Source organism: Diabrotica virgifera, chromosome 10, assembly GCF_917563875.1.
Source record: "Diabrotica virgifera virgifera chromosome 10, PGI_DIABVI_V3a".
NCBI classification, from domain to species: Eukaryota; Metazoa; Arthropoda; class Insecta; order Coleoptera; family Chrysomelidae; genus Diabrotica; species Diabrotica virgifera.
The window spans coordinates 154,259,282-154,285,713 of NC_065452.1; the positions used below are offsets into that span (position 1 = coordinate 154,259,282).

Consider the following 26,432-nt stretch of genomic DNA (forward strand, 5'->3'; position numbering starts at 1 on the left):
CTTTAAACAGTTTATTTATATTTTATTTAAATATTAAACTAATTTTAATACTTACTACTTCTCAAAATTTTTTTATTAAAACAGTGTCAAAAATTAAAATAATAAAAGAATAAAACACACACAAACAAACACATTGAAAAATGCCACAAATGATTTCTGAACAATGTAGGAAAAAATTTTAACAAATACGTATTTTCTGAAAAAAAATTATATAATTAATAAACTTACAATCATAAAATGTATAAAAAAAATAAAAGTTTCCATTGGGGTTCGAACCCGCTTATCAGCGGGCAGTCAGTATTGAAATTCATTCACCTTAAACTTTTACCCACGGAGACCATGTCATGTGTCATCATGTGCTAAGATCAACTAAGTAAACGGATTAAATTTTTGACGGTTCTGAATTTAACCAAATTATTTTGATTTTGAATTGAAATTATTTAGAATTGAAAGAAATATTAAAATACAACAAAACATAGAGTAAGATAACAATATATTAGGTGAATATTGATAGAAATTTTGATGGTAATCAAATTATATAAATCAAAGCATTACATACTATTTTGGTAGGTGTTTTTAAATTTTCCAAATAGGTAGGTAGGTACCTATGAAATTTTTTATTAGGATACTGAAACATTTACAATCATTACATACCTGTCGCTTTTAAAAACTATTTAGAAAATCACTACAAACTTGCTTTTTTCTCTGCCATCACAACAATAAAAACTAATATACACAACATTAATTTGTTTATCCAGAATCTTCATATTGAACAATAATTATTGACAGATGATTTTAACACCCAATCAGATCTCGTATACCATACTGTCGGTGTGCGCATGCGCCCAGTAAAATGAAAAATTTACCCTCGTACCTAAAGAAGTATAACTTCAATAATTATATTATTATTTATTAATTACTGAATAGAGAATTGAATAACCTTTCAAATGAGCTAGCACACGACACCTAGTCTCATTTAAAAAAATCATCGATTACGTCATCACGCCCAGATGGATGACGTCACTAGTATGATATGTATGCCGAAAAATTACAATTTAAAAATAAAAATCGACCTGTTTCGGGATTTTTCCTTAAAGTCGCCAGCTTGCGACATTACGAATTTATTCCTTTCATTTCCACCATACTGTATGTGTAAAATTTATTTTTTTTTATGTTGAACCCATCACCATCCCATGATAAAGTTTTTATAGGTTATTAACAACAGTACTATGTATTTGTAGGAATATTATGAAAATTTTAAATTATGTACTTTTTGGAAAAAAAACTTAATCAAAATATATTTTTTTTGTTTGAGAAAAATTTGTTTATCATAAAATCATGCTGTATATATGACTGTAAAGAGCTTTAAAAATGCTACAAAAGCGACACCTCTCCCAGCATTCTAGCTTAATTAGGACAGCTTCTGCAACCATTCCAATAAAGTATGGTCTCGGTGTTTTGGATTTTTTTGGAAAACTTTACATAACCATATTTTGGAAACGGCTTGGAAGAAAAATTTAAAATTTTGTATTTTTCTTCACCTAATCATCCACTATGATTACTCTAAATTTTAAAAGATCTAAGTAGGTCAGAAAAAAAATGAATTGAAAGTGTGTTGATTTGACTTGGAATAGCTCATCTCTGGAATAAGACTTGTATGGAGAATAAAAGTTTCTGTTTTTTTTTAGAAGTGTAATAAACTCAGATTAGTCTTGGTCTTCAGAGTTGTATATGTTGTTGAGTATCTTTATGATTATTGCTATTGATTCGTTGTCCATTAGTTTGAGTAGTTCTGCTTATATATTATCGGAGCATGCTGCCTTGCCATCCTTGAGCTGTGTTATTGTAGAATATACTTTCTGCTGTAATATTATTGGTCCATAATTTACCTCTACTTCTAGCTCAAAGATGTTATCTCTTTGGTCTTCAAATAGTTTCTTTAGGTATTCTTTCCAACTTCTTATTTTACCCTGTTTGTCCAAGATGATGCTTCCGTCAGAATCAGTTAGATTTTCTCTCCTTCTCCGTCTTAGTTCACCTATGCGTTCTTTGACGTTCCTATGTACATTGTGACTATCGTACTTTGACTGTAACTGTAGAGTCTCAATTTCTTCGCAACTCTCCATTGCTTATATTTCTTTCGCTTCTCTGATTTTCCTTCTTATTGATGAATTTATCATTTTATGCTGGTCTGGGTTATCTTTGGCTTTTCTTCTTTCGTCCATTAGTTTCAGGATCTTATCTGTTATCTATGGTGGGTCAGGGGGGGTGGGCAGGAGAGGTTAAAATGGCGGTATCATCAGCGTGTAATGTTACACTTTTTTTATTTTATGTACGATGCCATTGTCCGACTTTATCGAATACAAAGATAGACTTTATCGACTTATGTAAACATAATTTGTTTCATCTGTATTTTTAGGATCCAAGAGTACTGAAGAGTCCATTACAAATAGGTATACTTCATATAATGGCAAACTTATGGGTTACCCGCAGCCTGAACTTAGTCACAGAAGCGATAAAATTACCACAATTTTGGCAACTGCTGTGTTATCCTCTTTTTAAAGAATTTGTTCAGTCGTTTAGAGTATATGGGTACATTTTTAGAATTCTCGCAGTCCAGCTTCTACAGTCTCTAACTCGCAGACAAGAACTCCAATTTCTTCAGTCTCTAGCTCTTACACAAGAACCTGGTACACAAGAAGAGGAACAGATTGATGAAGAGGAGATCCTGAAGATGCAAGAGCATATTGAAGCGGACCAAAAGCTCTTTCAGTGCGTAGAAAGATTTTTGAAAACTAAACATCAAATCCAGAAGTGGACAGACTTTTTCTTTGCCACTTTTAAAAATTGTTCTATGAATTTAGAAGACATCGAAGAAAGACATTACTTCTTAAAATCTTGGATGGAGTTCTTTGTGGTATTAGAACGCAAAGAAGAATTGCCGAAGCTGGACAAAGAGCATAGACAAGTCTTTCTCTGTAAGAGTTTGGATGCAGTACAGTATCCTATGGTTAACAACTACTGCTTAAAACTATGGATGGACCTGTTACTTCTTCAATTTGCCTTTTGGAAACAAACTGAACTGTGAGTTATACATCATACCTATTACTTTTGCTTACTTTTTCCTAATTATTTCTGACGCTAATTATTTTGATTATATGTATTATAACGATACTTTATAACGCATATTTCGATTTCAATTGTTTAGAAATTAATATGAATTACTCGATAATACTTTGCCTTAACTCAGCACCATTTTCTGGTTTATTTTGATAAATTTTACTTTTCAAGTATCCCTAATAAAAATAATCTTTAAGAGTCAAATCGGGTGAACGGGGAGGCCATTCCATACTACTTAATCTACCAATCAATCGTCCGTAAAATGACTGATCTAAATAACGCCGAACATTTACACCAAAATTAGCTGAAGGTCCGTTTTGCTGAAACCTTATCTCATTAAAATTGGCTCCAAACTTGTTTTTCAGGGCGGGTACAATTTCATTTCTATACTAAATTTACAATCAAGATGCAGTAGAAATAAACAAACCAAGACACGTTAAATGCTACTAGGAGCACTCCCGAATCATAATTTACAATGTATAAACTTTGGAAATCATTATTTTGGATTTACAATGTATATACATTGTAAATTATGATTTGAGAGTGCTCCTAGTAGCATTTAACGTGTCTTGGTTTGTTTATTTCTACTGCATCTTGATTGTAAATTTAGTATAAGTAGCATTTCATAATTATCGGTTGTTAAATTTCCTTCTAATAAAAACGGCAGAATTAACTGAGTACCCAGTATACTCGACCATACATTTAGTTTTTGTGGTCCTTGAGTATAGTTTTCACGTATCTAGTGTGAATTTACCTCACTCGAATACCTTAAATTTTGACGGTTTACATTTCCATACAGTGTAAACATTGCTTGGTCAGAAAAACATATTTATCATGTTAAGGAAGTTCTTGTTAGTAGTTACAATTTTATTCATATTATTACCTCACTAAACTGTAATCTAACATAGTAGTCGTCTTCATTTAATTCTTGCAACAACTGGATTTTGTAGGGTTGAAATGAATTCTTTTGTAATACCCGCAAGACTGAAGAATGACCTACAATATGTATTTGTCCAGCTCTTCCAAGGATCTTCAACGAAACTGCATTGAATCTAAAGTGTTATTATAATTTACAACAGTTTTGGTCTATCTGTTTAGTACTGGTCCTACTTTACTATAATATATTTTTCTATCACCGTAATCTCTCATCATTAACACATTAATTCGTTCTTTTTCAATAAAAACCAGCGTTAGAGCCCCTGCAGACTGTAGACTTTTTATCGGTCGATAGTTTGGTCGTCTTCTTAATCAGTACAGAGAGGTATGCAGATGCGCACATTACACCGATTCAGTCTAGGCCGACAAAAAAGTTTGATAGGCTTCCCAATTGCATTCAAACTAATCTGTCGACCAACTGTCGGCTGACTGTTTAATCAGTATTGGCTAACTAGGACTTACGCACACACGCCGATTATTTTATCGGCCGATAGTTCAATTCTCTCCTAGTTTTGGTGTCCGATTTTTCTGTCTAATTCACAATCGTTAATTGTAGAAACCTGGGTGGTCCAATTAGCATGACTAGTTCATTCAGAAGCACTACAACGATTAGTAAATAGCATCAAGTCAGTATAAAATATGGACTACAAATGAAAGTTAAGAAAACCAAGTTCATGATTATTTCTAAGCATCACACAGTAGGAAGGCTAGATATCGAGGGAAAACAAGTAGACAGAGTGAATAACTACAAATATCTGAGAACCTGGGTAACAGAAAACAACGACCAAGATAGAGAAATCAGGACACACATCGAAATTGCAAGAAAAGCATTTATAAATTTCCTAGCTGAGAAACTTAAGAGAATGGTATAGTTGCAGCTCAGTAGATCTTTTCAAAGCAGTCGCCAGTAAGGTACGGATAGTCGTGATAATAGCCAACCTCCGATAGGAGAAAGAACCACAAGAAAAAGAAGTTCATTGAAGCTGGCTATGATCATCCGATAAAAGGCGAAAAAGTTTTTTGGGTAATCAACTAATTTAGAATACATTGTGTAGAATTTTCCACTATGGTGGTTGGGGCAGTTAACCCCGATGATGGTGGTTGGGGTTGATTAAGTTGCACACTTTGTACCAGACATATATTTATTTGCCAACACTAGATATGCCAGTAACGAGTTGGTGGACAAAAGTCTATATTCTAACTACATTGATGGTTAAATAATTAATTATGAATAATTTTTTTTTCTCCTTTACTTTCTCCGTATCTATAAATAAGTCGTAATTGTTTTGTTATGATTTCATACCTGAATGTGACCATGAAATAATAATAGTACAAAATTGCTGACTCCGTTGTTTTTCAAAACGAGTGGTCTACATTGCAGAAGCAATGGCACCTACTTTACGAAATCAAAACAATGCATGTAAATAATATTCGTTTGAGACTTTTAAAAATTAAATCGATATGGATTACTCTTATTTTTTGAATGCTAATATAAATCCTGTACACCACTAAATAATCTATTATTACTTATTTTTTATTATAAATAGCTTCAGAACAACATAAATAATCTATCACTCTGAATTCATCATCATCAACAGTTGTTCCATGCCTCGTCGGAAGTAAGCCTCCCTTAGGTGTATCCATTCATTTCTGTTTGTTGTTTTTTGCATCCATGTGTGGCCAGCCATTTCTTCCATTGTGAATGGGATGCACAGTACTCTCGGAATCTCTTCTTGGTTTTCCTCATCCATTGTATAAGGGCAATAATAACATTTCTGGATAATGTTTGCGTTGTGCGACTACTCACTTGAATGGTCAAATACGAACTTTAGTACTAAATCGCCCGAGAATAGTTGGCCGACAGTTGTTGCTAGTCTGCGCTCCCTTCACCAACCCGACTGTTTAGTTGGCTCGATACGCGCACTAACAGCCCAACCCGACCAAATTATCGGCCGATAAAAAGTCTGCAGTCTGCGGGGGATCTTATTGAAGAGCTTTTAAAAACACAAAACTGTCAGTTTAGAGTTATGAATACAATTTATTTTACAAAACTTTTCAATAAACGTCAAGCTATTGTTAGTTTTATGTATAAAGTTGGATTTATAGTTTGACGTAGCGTAGACGTAGACGCAACGGAGACGCACTGGAAAAGATCAACACCGAATTTTGTGTACTCGTGTTTATAGATGAACGCAAGCGCCTGACGGAACGTAAGAGAAACGTAACGTAACATAAGAGATGACCAACTTTCATCTTTTACAGTGCGTTTCTTCCGTCTGGCCAATCATAAGGCAGAATTTTGTTCTGTCACTCAAAGTGGACCCGCCCCGCCCCCTCATTCCTTGTGTTTTGTAAAAAGTTGATTGTCAACATATTCGAATTTTGTTAATTATTTGTTAATACAATGGATGTTAAGTTATTAATTTAATAAAAATATATCATAGAGTCATTTCAATATTTCAGATAAATATGAGTTGTTTATTAGCCTAATTCGTCTTTATCCACACATATTATACGATAGGTAAATCCAATAAACATTTAAAGACCAGGAAATGAAACAAAATAGTTGGAAATCCCACGGCATGCGGCACCAAAGAGCATACTTTCGTTTATTTCCTAATCCGCCATCCCCTCTTTGTGAACACACACACATGTAACACACAAAACAGATAAATATTATAATAAATAATAGTATAAGTATAAATAAATAAACACAAAGTTTGTTTACTGTTCGTATAATTTATAGGCTATGTTGTTGAATTAGAATTAAGTCATTGTTTACTCTTTCTACTCATGCGCAAAAATTCCGCTACGTCGATCTATAAATTGACATAATATTTTCTTCCGTCTCCAGTCCGTTTCTTACGTCTACGTTGCGTCTACGTCTACGCTACGTCAAACTATAAATCCAACTTTAATGTCAAAATCACGGCATTTTATACTTACTGAATTACATCAAAACTATTTGGCACTGAAGTTTTATTTATTTAAGACCTTCGTCACTAGATAAAATACCAAGTGTTACATATGGTTGAACTCATATTGAATTGCAGATTCCAATCATAATACAATATACAGAGTATTGTAAAAAAAATAAAGATTTACAGTACTCTGCGCCACGTTGCCACTTATTCCCAATATCTTTTACGTGTAGATTTTATTGCTAATAATTATTATTTATAAACTAAAAAGGGGTAGTTCCCTAGGTTGACTGTATACCATATAGTTAAAAAACTCTCATGAAGTAAAAACCACTTCTATGTAATACGTATGGTACATTCCATGTCAAATCACTCAGGCAAAAAATTTTGGATCTCCGATTTGTCTGAAAATTGGTATATAGCTTCTGCGGGACGTAAAAATAAGATATTTAAAGTCAAAAAATCTTCTTCTTTTTTTCTCAAAATGTTATTTTATGCGATTTTACAGTGATTTGGTGTTTATTTAAACAAATTTGCATTTTCTGTCGTAAAGTATCAATGAAAAACATAATATTTTAATAGAAAGGACTCCAAAATGTCATTATATGGCATTATAACAAGTTATTTTGAATCAAAACAAGTTTTTGATCAAATTGTATAGTGTAAAAAACGTTAAAATACCGTTTTTTACATTTTCCTCCATTCCCAAAATACATCATAATCGATTTGGCTGAAAATTTGCCCACAGATAGACAAAACATAGGACTTTAAGTGGTGAGAAGGATTTGAATTATATTACAATACCAAAAAAGTTACATGCAGTAATATCAGACTCAAAAGTATATATTAGTTCAGTCGGGATAGCATTTGACCTTGAATGCCGAGCTGCCCAAAATTTTATTTTTCTGATCTTTAGGGGAGTCAATAGTAGCCTAAATTTAAAATCACGAATGAATTCCTCCGTTACGTTAGCCGCCATCTTGATTTTAAAGGAGAACCTGTTTTGCTCAATACCTCCGCCATTTTTAACTTTTCGACAAAAATGGTAGGAACTGAAATTGTTCCAAATAAATCGTATTTACAATTATTACAATTTCTTTTTAACAATTTTTGTCGTGAGGTCGATATTTTCGAGTTAATTGTACTTACAGTAGACGCCTATATTTTTGACTATAATATTGCATGTAACTTTTTTGGTATTGTAATATAATTCAAATCCTTCTCACCACTTAAAGTCCTATGTTTTGTCTATCTGTGGGCAAATTTTCAGCCAAATCGATTATGATGTATTTTGGGAATGAGGAAAAATGTAAAAAACGGTATTTTAACGTTTTCTACACTATAAAATTTGATCGAAAGCTTGTTTTGAATCAAAGTAACTTGTTATAATGCCATATAATGACATTTTTGAGTCCCTTCTATTAAAATATTATGTTTTCCATTGATACTTTACGACAGAAAATGCAAATTTGTATAAATAAACACCAATTCACTGTAAAATCGCATAAAATAACAATTTGAGAAAAAAATAAGAAGAAGATTTTTTGACCTTAAATATCTTATTTTTACGTCCCGCAGAAGCTATATACCCATTTTCAGACAAATCGGAGGTCCAAAATTTTTTTTGCTCCAAAATTGAGTGATTTGAAATGGAATGACCCGTATATTTACTGTACAGGACTTATTATCATTCCAAAATAAAAGCAACTCATATTCATTTAATTTTTAAATATCTTAAAACAAACATTGCCTGTTTTTGTAAATAACTAGGTGACACAAATTTCCCAATGCACTTGTTTCAAGATCACCTTAGTCAGCTATTTTGATATAATTATTTCATTAGGTCGAATCGTGTCAACAATCATAATAAACAATTGGGATTGATTATAGATACGTAACAAGTAAAGAAAGAGATCATTCATTATTCAGCATTCATTATTCAACCATCAAGGTAGTTATAATATATACTTTCGTCCACCAACTTGTTACTGATAATAAGTAGTAGTGTTCAATAAATAAAGTATGAACAATTAGTGTTTTACCAAGTCAACCCTCACCTCCAGTTAGTCAACTACCCCACAACAACCAAATCCTTTTATATGGCGATCCTTTGGAGAGAACCTTTGGACTTCTGATACAGGGACGAAGATGGAAAGAAACTGGAAATGGAGGCGCAGAAAATTTGGGGTAACGTATCCATCCTCACATTAAATGGTACATATTATAAGGTATGCGAGGGAAATATGGAGTTGGAGAGACCTAGCCAGGGTCGCTGTAGCAGACGTCGGCAGGAACAAGGTTTGGAGACATGGGAGCCACGCCCAACGTCAAGAAGACCAGACTTCATGGACAATTAATAGTGGACAATGACAATAGTGTACGCGTGAGTAACTTTTGAGCTATTTTTTTCATTGCATACAGTCTCACATACACGTAAAATTTTCTTTTTTTATTAATAATATAGTGAAATGCATAATATATAGTTATTTTGGGATAAATTAGGATTAATTATTTTTAATACAATTAGTAAATTAGGTCTAGTTTTTCGTAATATTCATTTCAAGAAGCATTTATTTGACCAGTTACTTGATATTTTAACTACATAAGTGATGTTACATTTTATTTTTTTTTTGAAAATAGACGAACTTTGATTTAAATACCTAGATAGAACTTTTAAAAAGTGTTTACGATTTTTATTTACATAATAACTATTTTTAACTCAATGCGAGTACATAATATATGTATACATAAATCTATTTTTAACTTGAACGGATCAAAATGCTATATCAGGCTTTTATTTGGCATAAAGTATATTATATTGTGGTTACCTGACCCTGAAATTACGAGTCAGAAATACATACATCAGGAATTTGCTGAATAGAGTTTTACTCATTACATAAGACATAAAAATTACTGAAATTACACACTAGGAAAGGTGAATTAGAATTTAATGGAATTACGATAATGAAGAATTTTGAGAATATATTGAAATAATATTATTGAAAATATATAAGAAACGGCAAAGAAATAAACGTTTTAAAGAAGAAGAAAGGAAAATACAAACATGATGGACAAGAATAAGTTTCACGGAAAATATGAGTTCCGATATTATGGGACCGATGAATCAAGATTTAGAGAATTTTTTTTACAAAGGACAAGACAAAGAGAAGAATCCTAAAAAGGAAAATAAAAAAAACATGAAGATGACAAAGAAAATAAAATTATTTATGTACAAGGATATACAAGAATTTTTATACATTGATTTTAAGAAGAAAAGAAAGTAATGATGTAAGAAGAAAATAAAGACATACAAGTTATAATGACGTAAGGAAGATATATATGACAAGGAAACCCCATTGGAGGAAAAAGACAAAAGAATATGGACAATTAAGCCTTAAAAATTATCATAATGAAGGACAAGTTTTAAGGATAATTTAAAGAAGATTTGACTACAAAAGATTAGGAAACCGAATAATTAAAAAGAATTTTATACAGTAAAAAGTACTATTTAAGAAGAATACGTTTTATTGCTTCAAGTACATGTAGGTATTTAGTATAATATTAAGTTACTTTAATTTTTTTTTAAGGTAAACTAACTTTAAATTCTATAATATAAATATACTTATTTAATTCAAATGAGGTCATGTAAGACTGTATCTCAATTAGAGAAATAGAGACTTTTTTTTGTGACGTAATTAGTGACCATTCGCGAACCGAACCGAACTAAGCTGAACTAAGTGAGGAAAAACTATTATGTAGTAAATAGCAAAAACTCACATTATTTATTTAGCGTTTATTCATAAATTTTTCTCGTTCTTAACTTTTAGGTTAATTTTATAGGTAGTAGACGTGCACATAGTATAGGGCCCTATATAAGAAAAATAACCGAGATAAGAAAATAATCCTAGATAGATGTTAGCTAGATAGATGTTAAATAGATAGGTGTTAGATGTTAGATAGATAGATAGCATTGAAAAGAATAGTTCTAGCTAGATAGAATAATGATAGGTAAATAGATTTTTTCGTGATTTTTTTTAATAAAATATAGTCTATTTTTATTACCACTTTCTTTCGAATTTTTATTGAATGTTGAAGTTTTGATACCGACAATAAGATTTTTGATTTCAAGTTTTTAGTAGCGGTTGAATTTTAGTATAAATATGATTTTTTTTATGCTTTATGATGAATTAAGTAGACAATTGATTTTTTTTAAATTTATTAGAAGCATAATTAATTAAAGACAATTAAAAAAAACACGCTCTTGTCAAGGAAAAAGGTACAAAATTAACATCAGAAGATTTTAGCATGCTCATTTCATGTTTTGAAGCTAACCGACTCTCATCAAGACTGAGCAGTTCGGATCAGACAGGAATTTAGGGATGCAAAATGTAGAAGATTTTTTTTAAGCGCATAACTATCCATTTTGTCTTTTTGGAACAAACCTTCCCACGACTAAGGACGTGGAGAAAGGACCGGAAGCAAATACAAGGATTGAAAGCTGCGAAAAACCCGATGAGTAGGTAAGGGTTAGAAAGGAAGAATATGTGAAGTAAATACGAGTTTAATGAAGAAATATGAAGAAGAAGAAATATGTTTAATAGTACACTATGAAGAAAGTACTAAGTATAAAGAAAATGAAAATATGTATTAGTAAAGTACCAGTCAAGAAGAAGAGGAAGAAATCGGAGAAATTTTTTTTAATTGAAGAATATGTAAAAGGTCAGAAAATCAAATAATTATTTTAAAAGTGAAAGAAGTATAATTAAAAAGTAAGTTCAAATGTAAGAATTAAAGTTATAATTTTATTTTAAGTAGGGAAAAGGTGAAATATACATTAGAATTTCTGAGTTTAGAATTTCGCGAGATATAAGGAAGTAATAAGTAAGAATAGACGATGTTTGAGGACTAATTTTTTTCATAGGGCAATAAGTTGTATATTTGTATATATTATATTTGTATTTTATATTTGTATATATTTAGATAAATCTTTAACACAGTAATGAGTTGGTGACGTTGTTTAGAAAAATTTTCTTCTTTGTCGGAAAGGCAGAGAAAATAAGGTACATCTCTCATAAAATTTTTCTTGTAAGGGTAGGGGATGTACAGGACTTATATTATCATTCCAAAATAAAAGCAACTCATATTCATTTAATTTTTAAATATCTTAAAACAAACATTGCCTGTTGTTGTAAATAACTAGGTGACACAAATTTCCCAATATAATGCACTTGTTTCAAGATCACCTTAGTCAGCTATTTTGATATAATTATTTCATTAGGTCGAATCGTGTCAAAAATCATAATAAACAATTGGGATTGATTATAGATACGTAACAAGTAAAGAAAGAGATCATTCATTATTCAGCATTCATTATTCAACCATCAAGGTAGTTATAATATAGACTTTCGTCCACCAACTTGTTACTGATAATAAGTAGTAGTGTTCAATAAATAAAGTATGAACAATTAGTGTTTTACCAAGTCAACCCTCACCTCCAGTTAGTCAACTACCCCACAACAACCAAATCCTTTTATTATATTATTTATAGTTAGTTCGGAAAATTTCTAGAGCAGAAAGATTTTTTTTATTACTTTTAGCTTGTTGATTTTATTAATTTTGAATTGTGTTTTCTTATTTGTAGGGAAGATGTTCCCATTGTGGCAGGAAAAGCTATGGAAGTTATAGGTACAATAGCTATGCGTTATAGATACGAACACCACACTACGAGGTTATCCATTCTCTCAGTCATCCAAAAAATGTTAGAAATACTTCGCAAGCATTTTGAAGTATCATCAGGTGAACTTGAGAGAGTATTAGAATTCTTAGGACCTATTATAGAGATCGAATATACAGTAGTCCACGAATATCGTTGGCATAACGAATATTGGGCATTTGATATCGTAACTAGAGAGCCGCTATTACCTTGGATGTTATGTATTACCATTGTGAATGACATTTTTCTGTTTAAGAACATTGACGAAGTAAGTTACTGGTTTTCTTATGTGGGGATAATACCAAAGTATACATATTGTATAAGCGAATTCCTAAAGCATGCCTCTGCTATACCTCTGGTGAAACTTCTGTTCCATGGTTTGGCCCTTTATGCAAGTTCCAAAATTGGATTCGATTTTTTGAATTTTGATTTTAATCGATTCTTCATGAAAATTGAAGTTTATTTATATAGCTTGCTTTATGGAGATAGTACAAAGGTAAGACACGCATTTTTGTATTTTAAAATACGTGGATAATTTTTATTATTTATTTCTTTACTTTTTATTGAAGATTACGTGTCTACACTAATGCAGGTACAGTTTTTACACTTTACTGTATTAGAATAGACAGTTACATTACAATAGATAAAGAGAACATTATATTGATACGCACAAGAGGTCCTAAAGACATAGGACATTTTTATAAAATACAATCATAAGATTAACTTATTAAGTACACAATTATTTTAAACCAAACTTAAACTTAAGTGTATATACAAAATTTTAAGTACTCTGAAGGACCTGATGAACAATATTTCTCAGTTCACTTTTGTTTTGTGCTTTTCGTTTCCAGTCCCTCACCTTCACGTGTTTAAGGTCTTCCTCCATTTTATTAATCCACCTCGTTCTGGGCATACCTCTTCTTCTGGGACTGATGAGTTTTCTAGTCATAACTAGTTTAGGCATTCTGTTCGCTGCCATTCTTTCTACATGTCCCAACCATCTGATTCTTTGCTACTTCGCGAACCTGGTGATGGTAGGTTCTTTGTACAAAGTCTTAATTCGTTGTTGGTTCTTCTCTCCCACCAGTTTTCTGTCTTCCTTCCTCCGAATGCGCGTTTAAACATTTTCGTTTCCCATGTTTCTAGAGTCTCCTCTTCCTTCTTATTTAATGTCTGTGTCTCGCAGGCATATGTTACTGTAGTTCTAATTACTGTTTTATATATTTGGAGTTTGCCTTGTCTAGAAGCGTATATTGAATTCATTTGAGCTCTTAAACTGCCTAATTTTTAGCTATTGTTACAAAACTGACTTTACTATTTTATTATTTATGTTTTTAGGCACTAAGTTTAATTTAGTTGACTTTATTTATTTTTAATAACTTACTTCTAAACAAATGAAAAACACTGAATTTATATCTTTTATTTTACAAACTACAATATCTAATTTATTTATTACACCAAATCTAATAATTACTTACATAATTACAATTACAAAATATACCGCACTCGTTACATATCAAAATACACCGCGACGCGACGTTTTCAAATTCACAACTAACTTACTATAGTATTTTTACTACAAAAGCGATATTACGTAGGTCAAAATTTTTGACGTAAGAGAACTGTCAAAACATTAGAATGTGACTTTTCATTTTCATTATTGCCATGTTTATAATAAACATGGCAATAATGAAAAGTCACATTCTAATGTTTTGACAGTTCTCTTACGTCAAAAATTTTGACCTACGTAATATCGCTTTTGTAGTAAAAATACTATAATTCCAAAAACCCCTATTTATACATTATTACACTGTTCCAGGGAAGAATTCATTTTATTCTAGAATAACAATCGAAGGGTTTTATTTACACAATAGCAAAGCAGGTAAAATCGAATTTACCAGAAAAAGATCGAACATCATAAATCAATATTTTGTTTACGTTAAAAGATAAAATAGGCCAGGTCGTGAGTAGCCTGCTTCGTCACACTATCCTGCTATCGAGCTTCCATTTCTCTTTTCTATTTCCTTTCAAAACTATAACTTAAACGGCTTACAGACTAAAATCGTCATATTTTTTTGTTCTGTCCCTCATATATAATCATATATATTTCGTTGTGTCTTCATTTAGTTCCAATCCGAATTTCATTTTTCATGATAATTTCTTCCACCTTTATGCTGTATTTTCTGATAACAGTTTCTAACACAAAGTTGAATAATGTAGTGGATAAAGGATCTTCCTGTCTCACGCCTTTTGCAACCGTAAATTGATCTGAAATGTGACTGTGTCAAGCAATTTCACAGGTAGAGTTATTTAGTGCCCTTTTTACTATTGTAATCAATATTTTTGGTATACGCAAATGTTCCATCGCTCGATACATTTTGACTCTATCGACTCTATCATATGCTTGTCTAAAATCCACAAACAAAACTTGCCGAGGAACTTTACCTTCGTAACAACTTGTCTGTATCTCCTTTAAAGAAAAGATTTGGTCTGTAGTAGATCTGTTCTTTCTAAAGCTGGCCTGGTAGTCTTGTAGGATTCTTTGAGTATAGCAATTTAATGTATTTCTCAATGTTCTTGCCAAGATTTTGTATAGAGTACCTAATAAGGCTATACCTCTATGGTTGTCACACGTGTTTGTCTCCTTTTTTATACAGCGGGCCTATACGGGCCTCATACCAATCAGTTCGCATTATTTGGTTTTCCCATACTTGTACTATTAGTTGATATATCCTTCTCTGCTGTTGATATGTACTTAGCAGACTTGATCATTTCTATGCATATGTCATTTTCCCAGGACTTCTGTTATTTTTCATTTCTTGTATCTCTGTCACCACCTCCTCCTCTGTAGATGGTTGCCTTTCAACTATCTCACCTTCTCCAACTGTCCAGTTGATTACTGTTTCGCGCTCCACCTCACCATTCAGTAACTCTTCGAAGTGTTTTTTTGACTCCGTCAATATCTTTGCCTTTCGTATAACTACAGTGACTTTGGTAACCTTTTCCCATCTTCTTAACTCCTTAATAGAACGACTTCATCTCTTTGTTTTCGAACTTTTCTTTTATCTCTTGTAATGTAAACTCATTTCTTCTTCTTGATGTGCCTATCCGTGACTAATGTTGGCGATCATCATGGCAATCTTCACTTTATCTGCAGCAACGCGGAAAAGCTGCACAGATGTTGTGTTGAACCAGGTTCTGAGGTTCTTTAACCAGGATGTTCTTCTTCTTCTTGGACCTCGCTTTCCAAATATTTTTCCTTGCAGGATGGCTTGTAGGAGCGCATATCTGGATTAATTTCGCATAATGTGTCCAAAGTATTCCAACTTTCGATAGTACTTCTCGATAGTACTTCTCGGTTCTTCCCCATTCTTCTAAGAACCTCCTCATTTGTGACCCGATCAGTCCAAGGGATTTTAAGAATTCTCTGATATAGCCACATCTCAAATGCTTCTAATTTTTGGCACATATCCTCGTTCAAGGTCCATGATTCAACACCATAAAAAGTACAGGACAGAGAAGACGTAACATCTCAGCATTTTTACTTTTATACCAAGAGAAAGGTTATGGCTCTTGAAAAACGCCCCCATACGGTTGAAGATTGATCTAGCTTTTCCGATGCGCGCTCTTATTTCTTGGTTGTTGGTCCATTCTTCATTTATTATGGTGCCGAGGTAGTTGTAGTGCCTCACTCTTTCTACAGGGGTTTGGTTGATATAGAGTTGACCTTCTGTTATCTTTTTCTTGCTGACGACCATAAGCTTTGTTTTCTTTACGTTTATATTGAGTCCATATTGTTGACTGTAATACGTGATTTTGTCCATGAGGTCTTATAGAATAGAATAGAAATATGCTTTATTGTCACTGAAAATTATACAATTTTATGGACAAAGCTTAACATAGATTCACGAAAAAGATATACATAACAATAACAATAACAAATACAATTTTATAAAATTAGATAAATCGTCAATAAAAAAAATATATAAACAAGTTAAAAAAAAGTGAAGTAAAAAACAAAAACCAATATATTGCAAAATTACTATAAATTGCAAAATTGAACCTACAATATAATAAAACACAAACAAAGGAACTAATAAGTTTAATAAGTTTAAGCTGCTGTATGTGACACCCAAATATAGATAAATACACTTTAGTTACTTGTACATTACTGTGATTTCTTAGTTAGTCATTAAGAAACTCTTCTACTGAATAATATGGTCTTTTAGATAAATGAGCTTTTGTCATTTTACGGAACTTGAGAAAGGATGTTGCAGATTTAAGTTGTAAAGGGAGATGGTTGTATAGTTTTTTTGCGGAATATAGTATAGATTTCTTTACTAACTCAGAAGACGGGATCGGTAAATAGACATCAAAAGTTGAATTTCTGGTGGAGTAGTCATGATGAGGCCTTGCTGGAAAGACATGCATGTGTTTACGAATTAAGCAAACAGTTTCTAAAATATACAAAGATGGAAGGGTTAAAATTTCGTGATCTTTAAAGTAACTTCTGCAATGGGTTGTTCTTCTGAGGCCAAACAGATATCTTATTGCTCTTTTTTGTAATTTGAAAATAACATCAAATTGGGCAGCTGTACTAGACCCCCAAAAAGGAAGACCATATCGAAGATGAGACTCGAATAAAGAAAAATATGTTATTTTAGAAGATGCTAAATTGAGTTCCTTCGAAACAGATCTTATGGCATAGCAGGCCGAGGCGAGTTTCTTACTTAACAAATCGATATGAAGGGACCATTTGAGGTTGCTGTCTAAAAGAATACCAAGAAATTTTACAGAATCAACGGTAGAGATCTGGCTGCTATTCACAAGCAGGGGTTGAAGAGCACCTTTATATGATAATGCTACCGTTTTATCCACGTTAAAGGAGAGTAAATTAGAGTCAGACCAGGTTTTTATCGTAAGAAGATCAGAAGTTATAGTTGCATGAAGAGTTGCAATAGTTGAGTTGCTCCAAGTGATACTGGTATCATCAGCAAAAAGAAAAATTTTTCCATCGATTTTTAAATTAGTGATGTCATTTATAAAGATCAGGAAAAGTAGAGGACCCAATACTGAACCTTGTGGTACTCCACATATAATGTTTTTGAGACTAGAGTCAGTATCATTTGCTCTAACCAATTGTTTCCTATTATCTAAGTAAGATTTAAACCAATTCAAAGAAATACCTCGAATTCCATAGTAATTAAGTTTTTTAATCAAAATGTTGTGATTTACACAATCAAAAGCTTTGGAATAGTCACAGAAAACAGTGGCAGTATAAAGATTATTGTTTAGTGCTTGGTAAACCTCGTGAAGTACAGAAAACATGGCATCAGTTGTACATTTATTAGTTAAGAAGCCGAACTGATTTTGTGATAAAATATTGTTATCAAAGAGAAAGGACATAAGTCGGGTTTTTATGAGCCTCTCAATAATTTTGGAGAGTACCGGTAGTAGGGCAATAGGTCTATAGTTGCAGGCATTAGATTTTTCGCCACCTTTATGAAGAGGAATAATAATGGCTGTCTTTAGGCACTCTGGAAATTTACCGTTTTCAAAGGAATCATTAATTAGTGACACGAGGAGTTCTAACACATTATCTGTGAGATTTGAGAAGATTTTTATAGATAGTCCATCAGTACTACAAGATGATTTGCTTTTGATACTATTGATCGTTTGGATCAATTCAGATTTATAGATTGGTCTTATAAAGAATGAATTCGAGACAATTTCTGAATTAGGGAGATAGGAAATGGGATCTTGTTGAGACTGAATAGTGGATGTTATATTTTTACTCACGTTAATGAAGTATTCGTTTAGATTTTCAGGGTTTGGAAGGGCAAATGTTTGAGCTGCGTGGGTTTTGTTTCGAAGATCGTTTATTATGGACCAAGTTTCTTTTGCAACACTTTTGGAGCTTCCCAGACGATTTTGATAGTAGGCTTTTTTAGCTGATTTGATGAGTTTTAAGTATGTGACTCTGTAATTGGTGATATATTGAGTGACAGAGACGTTGGTAGTAAATTTCTTGATATAAAGTAGTGAACGCATATTTTTTGCTGATATGCGGATACCTTTGGTAGTCCAGGGTTTGCGACGTTTTGGCTTAATCGTAATTAAAGGAAATGCCTTATTGAAGATACAGACAAGCTTCTCCAAAAAATCACTGAAATTATAGTCCACGTCCGTAGAAGGAAAATGCCAGTCAGAAGTTAAACATAAATTTTGAAATTTATGAAAATTCCGAGCGGAAAAAATCCTACCTAAACGTCGGGTTTTCGAGGAGGGTTTGCTGAAGATGTTAAATTTCGTATATACTGCTTCATGATCCGATAGTTCCGCATTAATAACTGTAGAGCAAACATCAAGGGGTGAGAAATCGGAGACAATATAATCAATTATGGTAGATGTAGTTTTTGTAATCCTTGTAGGAGAATTAACGTGCATGGAGAGACCATATGATTCAAATATGTTGACCAAGAACATTTGGGTAGCACAAGCAGCAGCATAATTTATGTTGAAGTCTCCGCATATAATTTTTCTGCTTTTGTGAGGCAAGTCATCTAACAAATTTAGCAGGTTCTGAAAAAATAGTTCCACGGAAGAGTCAGGTGATCTATAGATGCAAATAATGTAAAGATTAAGATTTTTATTAAAAACTAAGGAAAATTCAAAGAAGGCTTCATTCAACAAAAAGTCATATTTTGTTATCAGAGAAAAATCATTGTTTGCAGAAAGAATTAGGGTGCCTCCATGAGCTGAGTTTGGACGATCATACCTAGCAATTGTGGTATAATTCTCTACAAAAAAAGGCTCGTTGACTGCAAGCCAGTGTTCTGTAACAGCAACTATCTGGGGAAATCCTAATTCCTCTAGAAACAAAAACAATTCGTCAGTTTTATTTCTTATAGAACGAATATTAATCAGAACCATACTAAAGTTGTCATCACTAAAATTATTCGAGGTGTCTAGTTCCTCAGAACACGTCGTATTATTTAAAAATTTCGTCTTGGAGAGCTAGTGGAATAATAATTTCGGTGACATTCCCTTGATTTTTGCAGGTGAATAATTCTTTCCGAAGTGAGAAAAGACCTAAAAGCAGCAAGATCAGCGTCTACTTCATCTGCACCGATTCCATAAGCATCGTTGAATTCTAGAAGAATTTTTCTTAGATCTTCATTCTTAGTCGGAAGTCCTTCGGAAGCCAGAAAGAGTTTAACACTTGTGTTGGTATACCCATCATAAAATACTGATGCAGGTTGGTCGTGTAGAAAAGCAAGATGAATTTTAATGGCCTTCAAGATATCCGGTTCCCTTAATCTGGCTAACAGATATCGACTATTCGAGTTATTGGTCAATCTAACTCTTGGTGGGGTCAAAGGATCCAGATTTATCGATGGTTCTAAAGTATCCTTCTTAATGAAATTAATATGAGAACGGAAAGGATCTTTAGATTTGCACATTGCAATGGCCTGCTTGTCTGTCAGTATATTTGTGGTATCAACTTCATTCTTGTTGTTACTTGGAATGGTAATTGGATTTTCCAAGTTAACCGTGCTTCTGATGTTCTTCTGATTTATATCTGTCTCAGATGAAGTCGTTGGTTCGGAGTATAAGGATTCTGTAGACCACTTAACGTTTACACCCGGTGGCCAAATTTCTTTATTAAATAATAAGTCAATAGATGTTTTAGACTTAATACCTATTTTGAATGAGGAGCCAGTATCTGAGTTGGCATCTTTAAGGAGGGCGTAACATCTTATAAATTCCTTGATACCTAGCTTCTCTTTAATGTAATGAACTACTTGTATAGGTGTGTATATTGGGGCTAAGTTGCTAATGACGACAAAGTGACATTTATCTTGTGCAATTTTTGTTTTTTTGACTGTACTGGTTTCAAAATGCTGGGTGTCTTCAGTTTGGGTACTTGAAGTGGCATATACTATGTTTTTCTTCGATACCTCTTTCTTCGTTGGTATAGTAGGTAGTTTGTTGGAAAGATTACACATTTGATTAGATATTTCACTGATGTGTGAAGAGAGCCTCTCTAATCCCAACTTTATCTCAGATGAATGTGTATCTTGGACTTGTATTTTAATCGTGTCATTTGAACAGCCGAAAAAAACTGACGATATATTGAAAATATCTTGTTCCATCTGCCTTATGGATTTTAAAAGATACTCAGGATTTAACAAGTTATTTAATTTATGAATCTCGTCAATTTTTTTTGTAAGATAGTCTAATTTGTCGTCATTTTTTGCTAATAAATCATATGTCTCTATAAATACAGGCAAATTATCTGTGAGTTTTTTAGTAACTTGAAGTAAGGCGTCAAAGTTCTCTTGTGGTATTTGATTTTTTGTTAAATTTGTTACTTTTTCATTTAAACATCTGAGGCTAGGTGAATCACATAATGTACAGAAATATTTTAAATGGGCATTTTTTGGATCTACTAGAGTTTTTGAGACGGTTTTATTGAGACCAGAACACTTGAGACAAAAATATCGTCTACAGTCCCCATGACAACGTATCTTATATTTGTCGTTTTCGGAAAATTCAATCAAGCAAATATCACAATTGTAGATCATGGTGGTCAAGGTCTTGTCTAGGTCTTCTAGGTTGTGCGCAAATACTATGGTGTCATCTGCATACCTGATATTATTTAGACGGTACCCGTTTAATAGAATACCTTTTTCAGTTTCGTGCAAAGCTTCGATAAATTTTTTTCAGAGTAAAGATTGAAAATTAGGGGGACAAAATGCAGCCTTGCCTCACTCCACGCATGATTTTGACATATTCGGTGAGTTCACCGTCAACTCTGAGGTTTGTATTCTGATTCCAGTAAAGGTTTCTAATTATTTTCAGATCTTGGTTGTTAATTCCTGCTTCTTTTAGTATTTGCATCATCTTGGCGTGTTGTACTCGATCAAAGGCCTTCTCGTAATCAACCAGACATGCGTATACGTCGCAATTTACGTCTCTGCATCTCTGGAATAAGACTTGTATTGAAAACAAAGCCTCTCTCGTACCAAAAGCATTTATGAACCCGAACTGGTTGGGCGAAATTTGACTTTCACATAGCTTGTAAATTCTCGTATGGATTACCTTTAGGAACAATTTTAGGAGATGACTCATCAGGCTTATCGTACGATATTCTTCGCACTTTTTATCTCCTTTTTTTGGAAGTGCAATAAACTCAGACTTCAGCCATTCTGTTGGTATTTGTCCAGAGTTGTATATTGTATATATTGTTGAATATCTTTGTGATTATTGCTATTGATTCGTTGTCCATCAGTTTGAGTAGTTCTGCTTGTATATTATCGGGACCTGCTGCTTTGCCATCCTTTAGCTGTGTTATGGCAGAATAAACTTCCTGCTGTAATATTCTTGGTCCATCATTTACCTCTTCTTCTAGCTCAAAAGTGTTATCTCTTTCGTCCTCAAATGGTTTTCTAGAAATTCTTTCCACGTTCTAATTTTACTCTGTTTATCTAAGATGATATCTAAGATGATGTTTCCGTCAGAATCAGTTAGATTTCCTCTCTGTCTCCGTCTTAGTCCACCTGTGAGTTCCTTAACTTTCCTATGTACATTGTGACTAACGTACTTTGATTGTAGAATCTCGATTTCTTGGCATCTCTCCATTGCTTCTTTTTCTTTCTCTTCTATAACTTTCCTTCTTATTGATATATTGATTGTTTTGCATGTGTCGGGGTCATTTTTGGCATTTCTTCTTTCGTATATTAGTTACAGGATCTCATCTGTCATCCATGATTTCTTCTTGGTTAATTTATCTGCCTTTAAGTGTCTATCCCTTTACATTTTGAACTATTCGCTCATCTGTTTGATCATTTGTTCTTCGTTCGATGCGTCTCTAATTGCAGTTACTTGCTCGTTTAACGTGGCTTGGACCCTCATTTTCGTGTCAGGGTCTTTTAGCATACGTAGATCGTATGATTGTGATTTATTTTTCTGCACTCTTTTGAGTTTGACGCGAAATACTCCCACCAGTGGAACGTGGTCCGTCTCTAAGTCTGCTCCAGGATAAGTCTTGACAGTTGTAAAGCTGTTTCGGAATCTTTTGTTTACTAAAATGTAATCTATTTGATTTCTAATAATTCTCCCGGGTTTGTCTTGAGGGGATTTCCATGTGTACAGCTTTCGAGGTGGTAATTGGAAAAATGTGTTAGTGACAACGAGTTCTGAGTCTTCTGCGAATTTTTCTAGGAGGTCTCCTCTGTCGTTTCTGACTCCAAGTGATGTGACTCATTTTGGTAGCAATGATGATTGCCAACCTTCGTCGCGGAGATGGCACGTAAAGAAGATTCATGTGATCCATCACTTTTTCCCGAGTAGTATACCTTGTGATTTTCCACTTGTATTTCCCCAGAATCTGGCCATCTCATTTCTGCTATTCCCATGATTTCAATATGCATTCTCTTCATCTCCTGTATTGCATTGTGGATTTTTCCTGCTTTATATAAGGTTTTGACATTCCATGTACAGATCTTGATATTCTTTCTGCACTTCAATGTATTATCTTGTGGTGAACTCAAAACTGTCCTTCCCGGAGAACCGATCGGAGGACTTACTCCGGAATTTTTTTTAGTGTTGAGCATTACCATGATTGATTGACTAGGGCGTATTGCTCTGGATCATTAATGGGGTGTTTTCACAACCTTCGGGGCCGATTTCACAACCTCAGGACAAAAGGGTGCCCTACCACTTACCAACTCATCCGCCTGAAGCCGTTGGTCAGTAAGTGGGGGATTGCTTATACCGGCAATCTTTCGGTGAAGAATATGTAGTAGAAAGAAATATAGCGACCCGTCTGCCTTCGGAAACCTTATCGCCATTCGGGGTCGGAAGAAACGAGAGTTAGCTAAGAGAGGCTGATAGGAAAGATTAAAGACATTTCACTCAAGACAAGTGGAAAAAGAGCAAAATGTGAAGGCCCTTATGATCCGCCAGGTGCGTTTCATAAGCGTATGAGTATTAATACACTTTGTGTTCCCGCTCATACTTCGGGGTGTTGACTACAGACTGTATGGCTCGTCCAGCATGCCATAGCATGGAGTATAGGGTGCACGCCATTTTAACAATGTGAACACTCCAACTACATGGCCTGACCTATTCTAGGTTCTAAACTCATTTAGGTATCTCTTTTTCTTTCTACACAGAACTTTCAGTTTCCCTCGTATTTTGCAATCTCTATTACATATCTGTTAATAATTGTCTGATCTTCTTCTTTTCATTTGTTTTCGCCTGACACTCTTCGTCAAACCAATCTTTGTTTATACTTCTCTTGAAGTCGCCCTTAACTATTATCTCGTTAGCTTCTCCTACGGCAGATTTAATTTGTTCCCAGGCTTGCTTTGTTTGTAAATGGGTACTTTGTTGGAGAATTTTATTGATTTCTTCTTCATATTTATTTTTCACTTCTGTAAGTTTTTCATTAAGACCATTATCGTTTGATACTTCATGTTTACTGTGGTTACCAGTTACTGCAGTGTACAGAGGTTATTTTCCGACTTTAGCATTACAGTCACCTATTATTACTTTCACATCACGTTTAGGTCAGCATTCGTATTCGCCATTTAGCTGTTCATAGTACCTAAAGATCTTTTATTTCGTCGTTATTGTCTTCTGACGGTGCATCACTATTGATTATACTCCAGTTCCTTTTATTAGTTTTAATTCGTATTGAACACATCCTATCAGAGACAGGATTAAAAGCTTATCACTTTGTCCTTGATACATTTAGTTTCTTTCCATCGATGTTAATACCCTTAGAGTCCCACGCTATTTGGTGAATAACTGATTCACACTGTCTTTCTACTAGTTGTTTACTTTTACATCTCTCTCTCTCTCTCTATTGTCGTTTCCCCATTACTGAGGATCGTGATTTCTTCCAATATTCCTAACAATGTTTCTCCATTGGTCTCTATCTTCAGCTGCTCTAAGAGCTTCGCAGAATGAGTTTCCAGCTGAATGCTTTATTTGGTCAGACCATCTAGTTGGTGATCGTCCTCTTGATCTTCTCACCGGAACGTTTCCAGAAACAATTAATCTCTCCAAACTGTCGTCACCTCTGCGAACCACGTGACCAAAGAATTGCAAAATTCGTTGTAGACGTATTGTGGGCAGCCTTTTTTTAATATTGAGTTGGTTTAGAATGGAAAAGTTTGTTCTATGAGCTGTCCAAGGTATGCGCAGCATTCTTCTCCAGCACCACACCTCAAAGGCATCAATTTTTTGGCGCTCGCATGCGCGAAGAGTCCACGACTCTACTCCGTATAGAAATATTGAGAATACAAGGGTATTCACCAGTCTCATCTTGATATTTTGAGAGATAGATCTGTCTTTCCAAACTTTAGTTAGGCGACTCATCGCATTTTTTGCCATACCAATACGTCTCCGAACTTCTGCTTCACAGTTACCATCGTTAGTTATACTAGACCCGAGATAGACAAAGGTGTTTACTATCTGGTATTCCTGTAACATGTTAGTCAGTTGAATAGTGTCGAATCTGTCGACCACCATTATTTTTGTCTTAGCTTTATTGATTAAAGCTACATATCTACATATATAGAAGTAATTTTTGGGTAATAGTTTCTGCGTTGAATACCAAAACGGCTTGTAATCATATAAAAGACTAACGTTGACGACTAAGAAGAGTTAACTGGTAAAGGAGAAGGAATTTTATTCTTTCTGTCATGAGTTACAGAATCAGATCCTCGAAATATAAAGCGAAAACAAAAACAAAACGTCGGGTACTGTTAAAAATTGTTTAAAATTATATTTTTGTTACAGGTTAATCCACTAGTAGTTGAAGAAGCATGGTCAATAACTTCTTCATTGTTTCAACTAATCACAGCGTGTTGCAAAAATATGCAAGGTTTGGCTATTTCTAAGATTTACATTTTCCTAAACTTGGCCGAGAAACTTTTTGAGTATGTCTTCGGAATGGTAGGAACTACGGTGGCTTTGAGAGCTTTAGATCTTATTATCAGCATGTTAATGCTATTTGATACGTTGCAAATAAATTGGAGTGTCGATTGGTACCGTAAGTCTAATGGGTCTTACGCATATCTGTTGGTATGTATTATTTTTTTTATACTTTTTTCTTTATACACATGGTCTAAGGGACAAGGTAATCAAAGAATAATTAAATGGTAATCTAACGATTTATTTGGAAAATATTGAAATTCAACAAATCTGGACGCTGTTTAACCCTTTTCTTGGCAAACCAAAATAAAAATGTGAAAAGTGTGTTTTCTTTCTATTAATGCCCTTCTAGATTCATTTAAAAATTTATGAAATAGAAATTTTACCTTTAATCTATTGCTAAGTACCAAATTTGAATTTATTACAAATTTGTTACATTTCTAAATATGCGACGATTTTTTATAATCCAATAAACAAAAACAACTGAAATGTACACTTTCTATTTATAGGATAATTGCACAATATAAAACAATCACCAAAATAAAAAAACACACTATTTCTTAGAAAAAAATAAAAGTTACTAAAAGCAGTCGAGGACCTTCTCAAACATTTATCAAATATATCCAACAGATGGCATCAATTAGAAATCATCAGAAATCGGCAATAATAAAAATATAAGCCAACTATTGCCATTTAGGGATAGTTTTTTATTATTAGTACAAAATATGACTAACAAAATATACCTCAAGCTACCTAGAATTCACCTAGAACCCAAAATGAAAATATTACAAATT

At 33.3% G+C, this 26,432-nt stretch overlaps 1 protein-coding gene across 2 annotated transcripts in view; it reads left to right on the top strand.

Moving 5' to 3' along the window:
- LOC114325434 (nucleoporin Nup188) overlaps positions 1–26,432 on the top strand; it is a 58,611-nt gene that overhangs the window by 23,374 nt on the left and 8,805 nt on the right. For both annotated transcript variants that reach the window (XM_028273504.2, XM_028273505.2), the window contains exons 9-11: positions 2,420–3,084; positions 12,619–13,186; positions 25,504–25,788. In XM_028273504.2, coding sequence (XP_028129305.1) covers positions 2,420–3,084; positions 12,619–13,186; positions 25,504–25,788 — 1,518 coding nt within the window. The remainder of the gene's footprint in view (positions 1–2,419; positions 3,085–12,618; positions 13,187–25,503; positions 25,789–26,432) is intronic.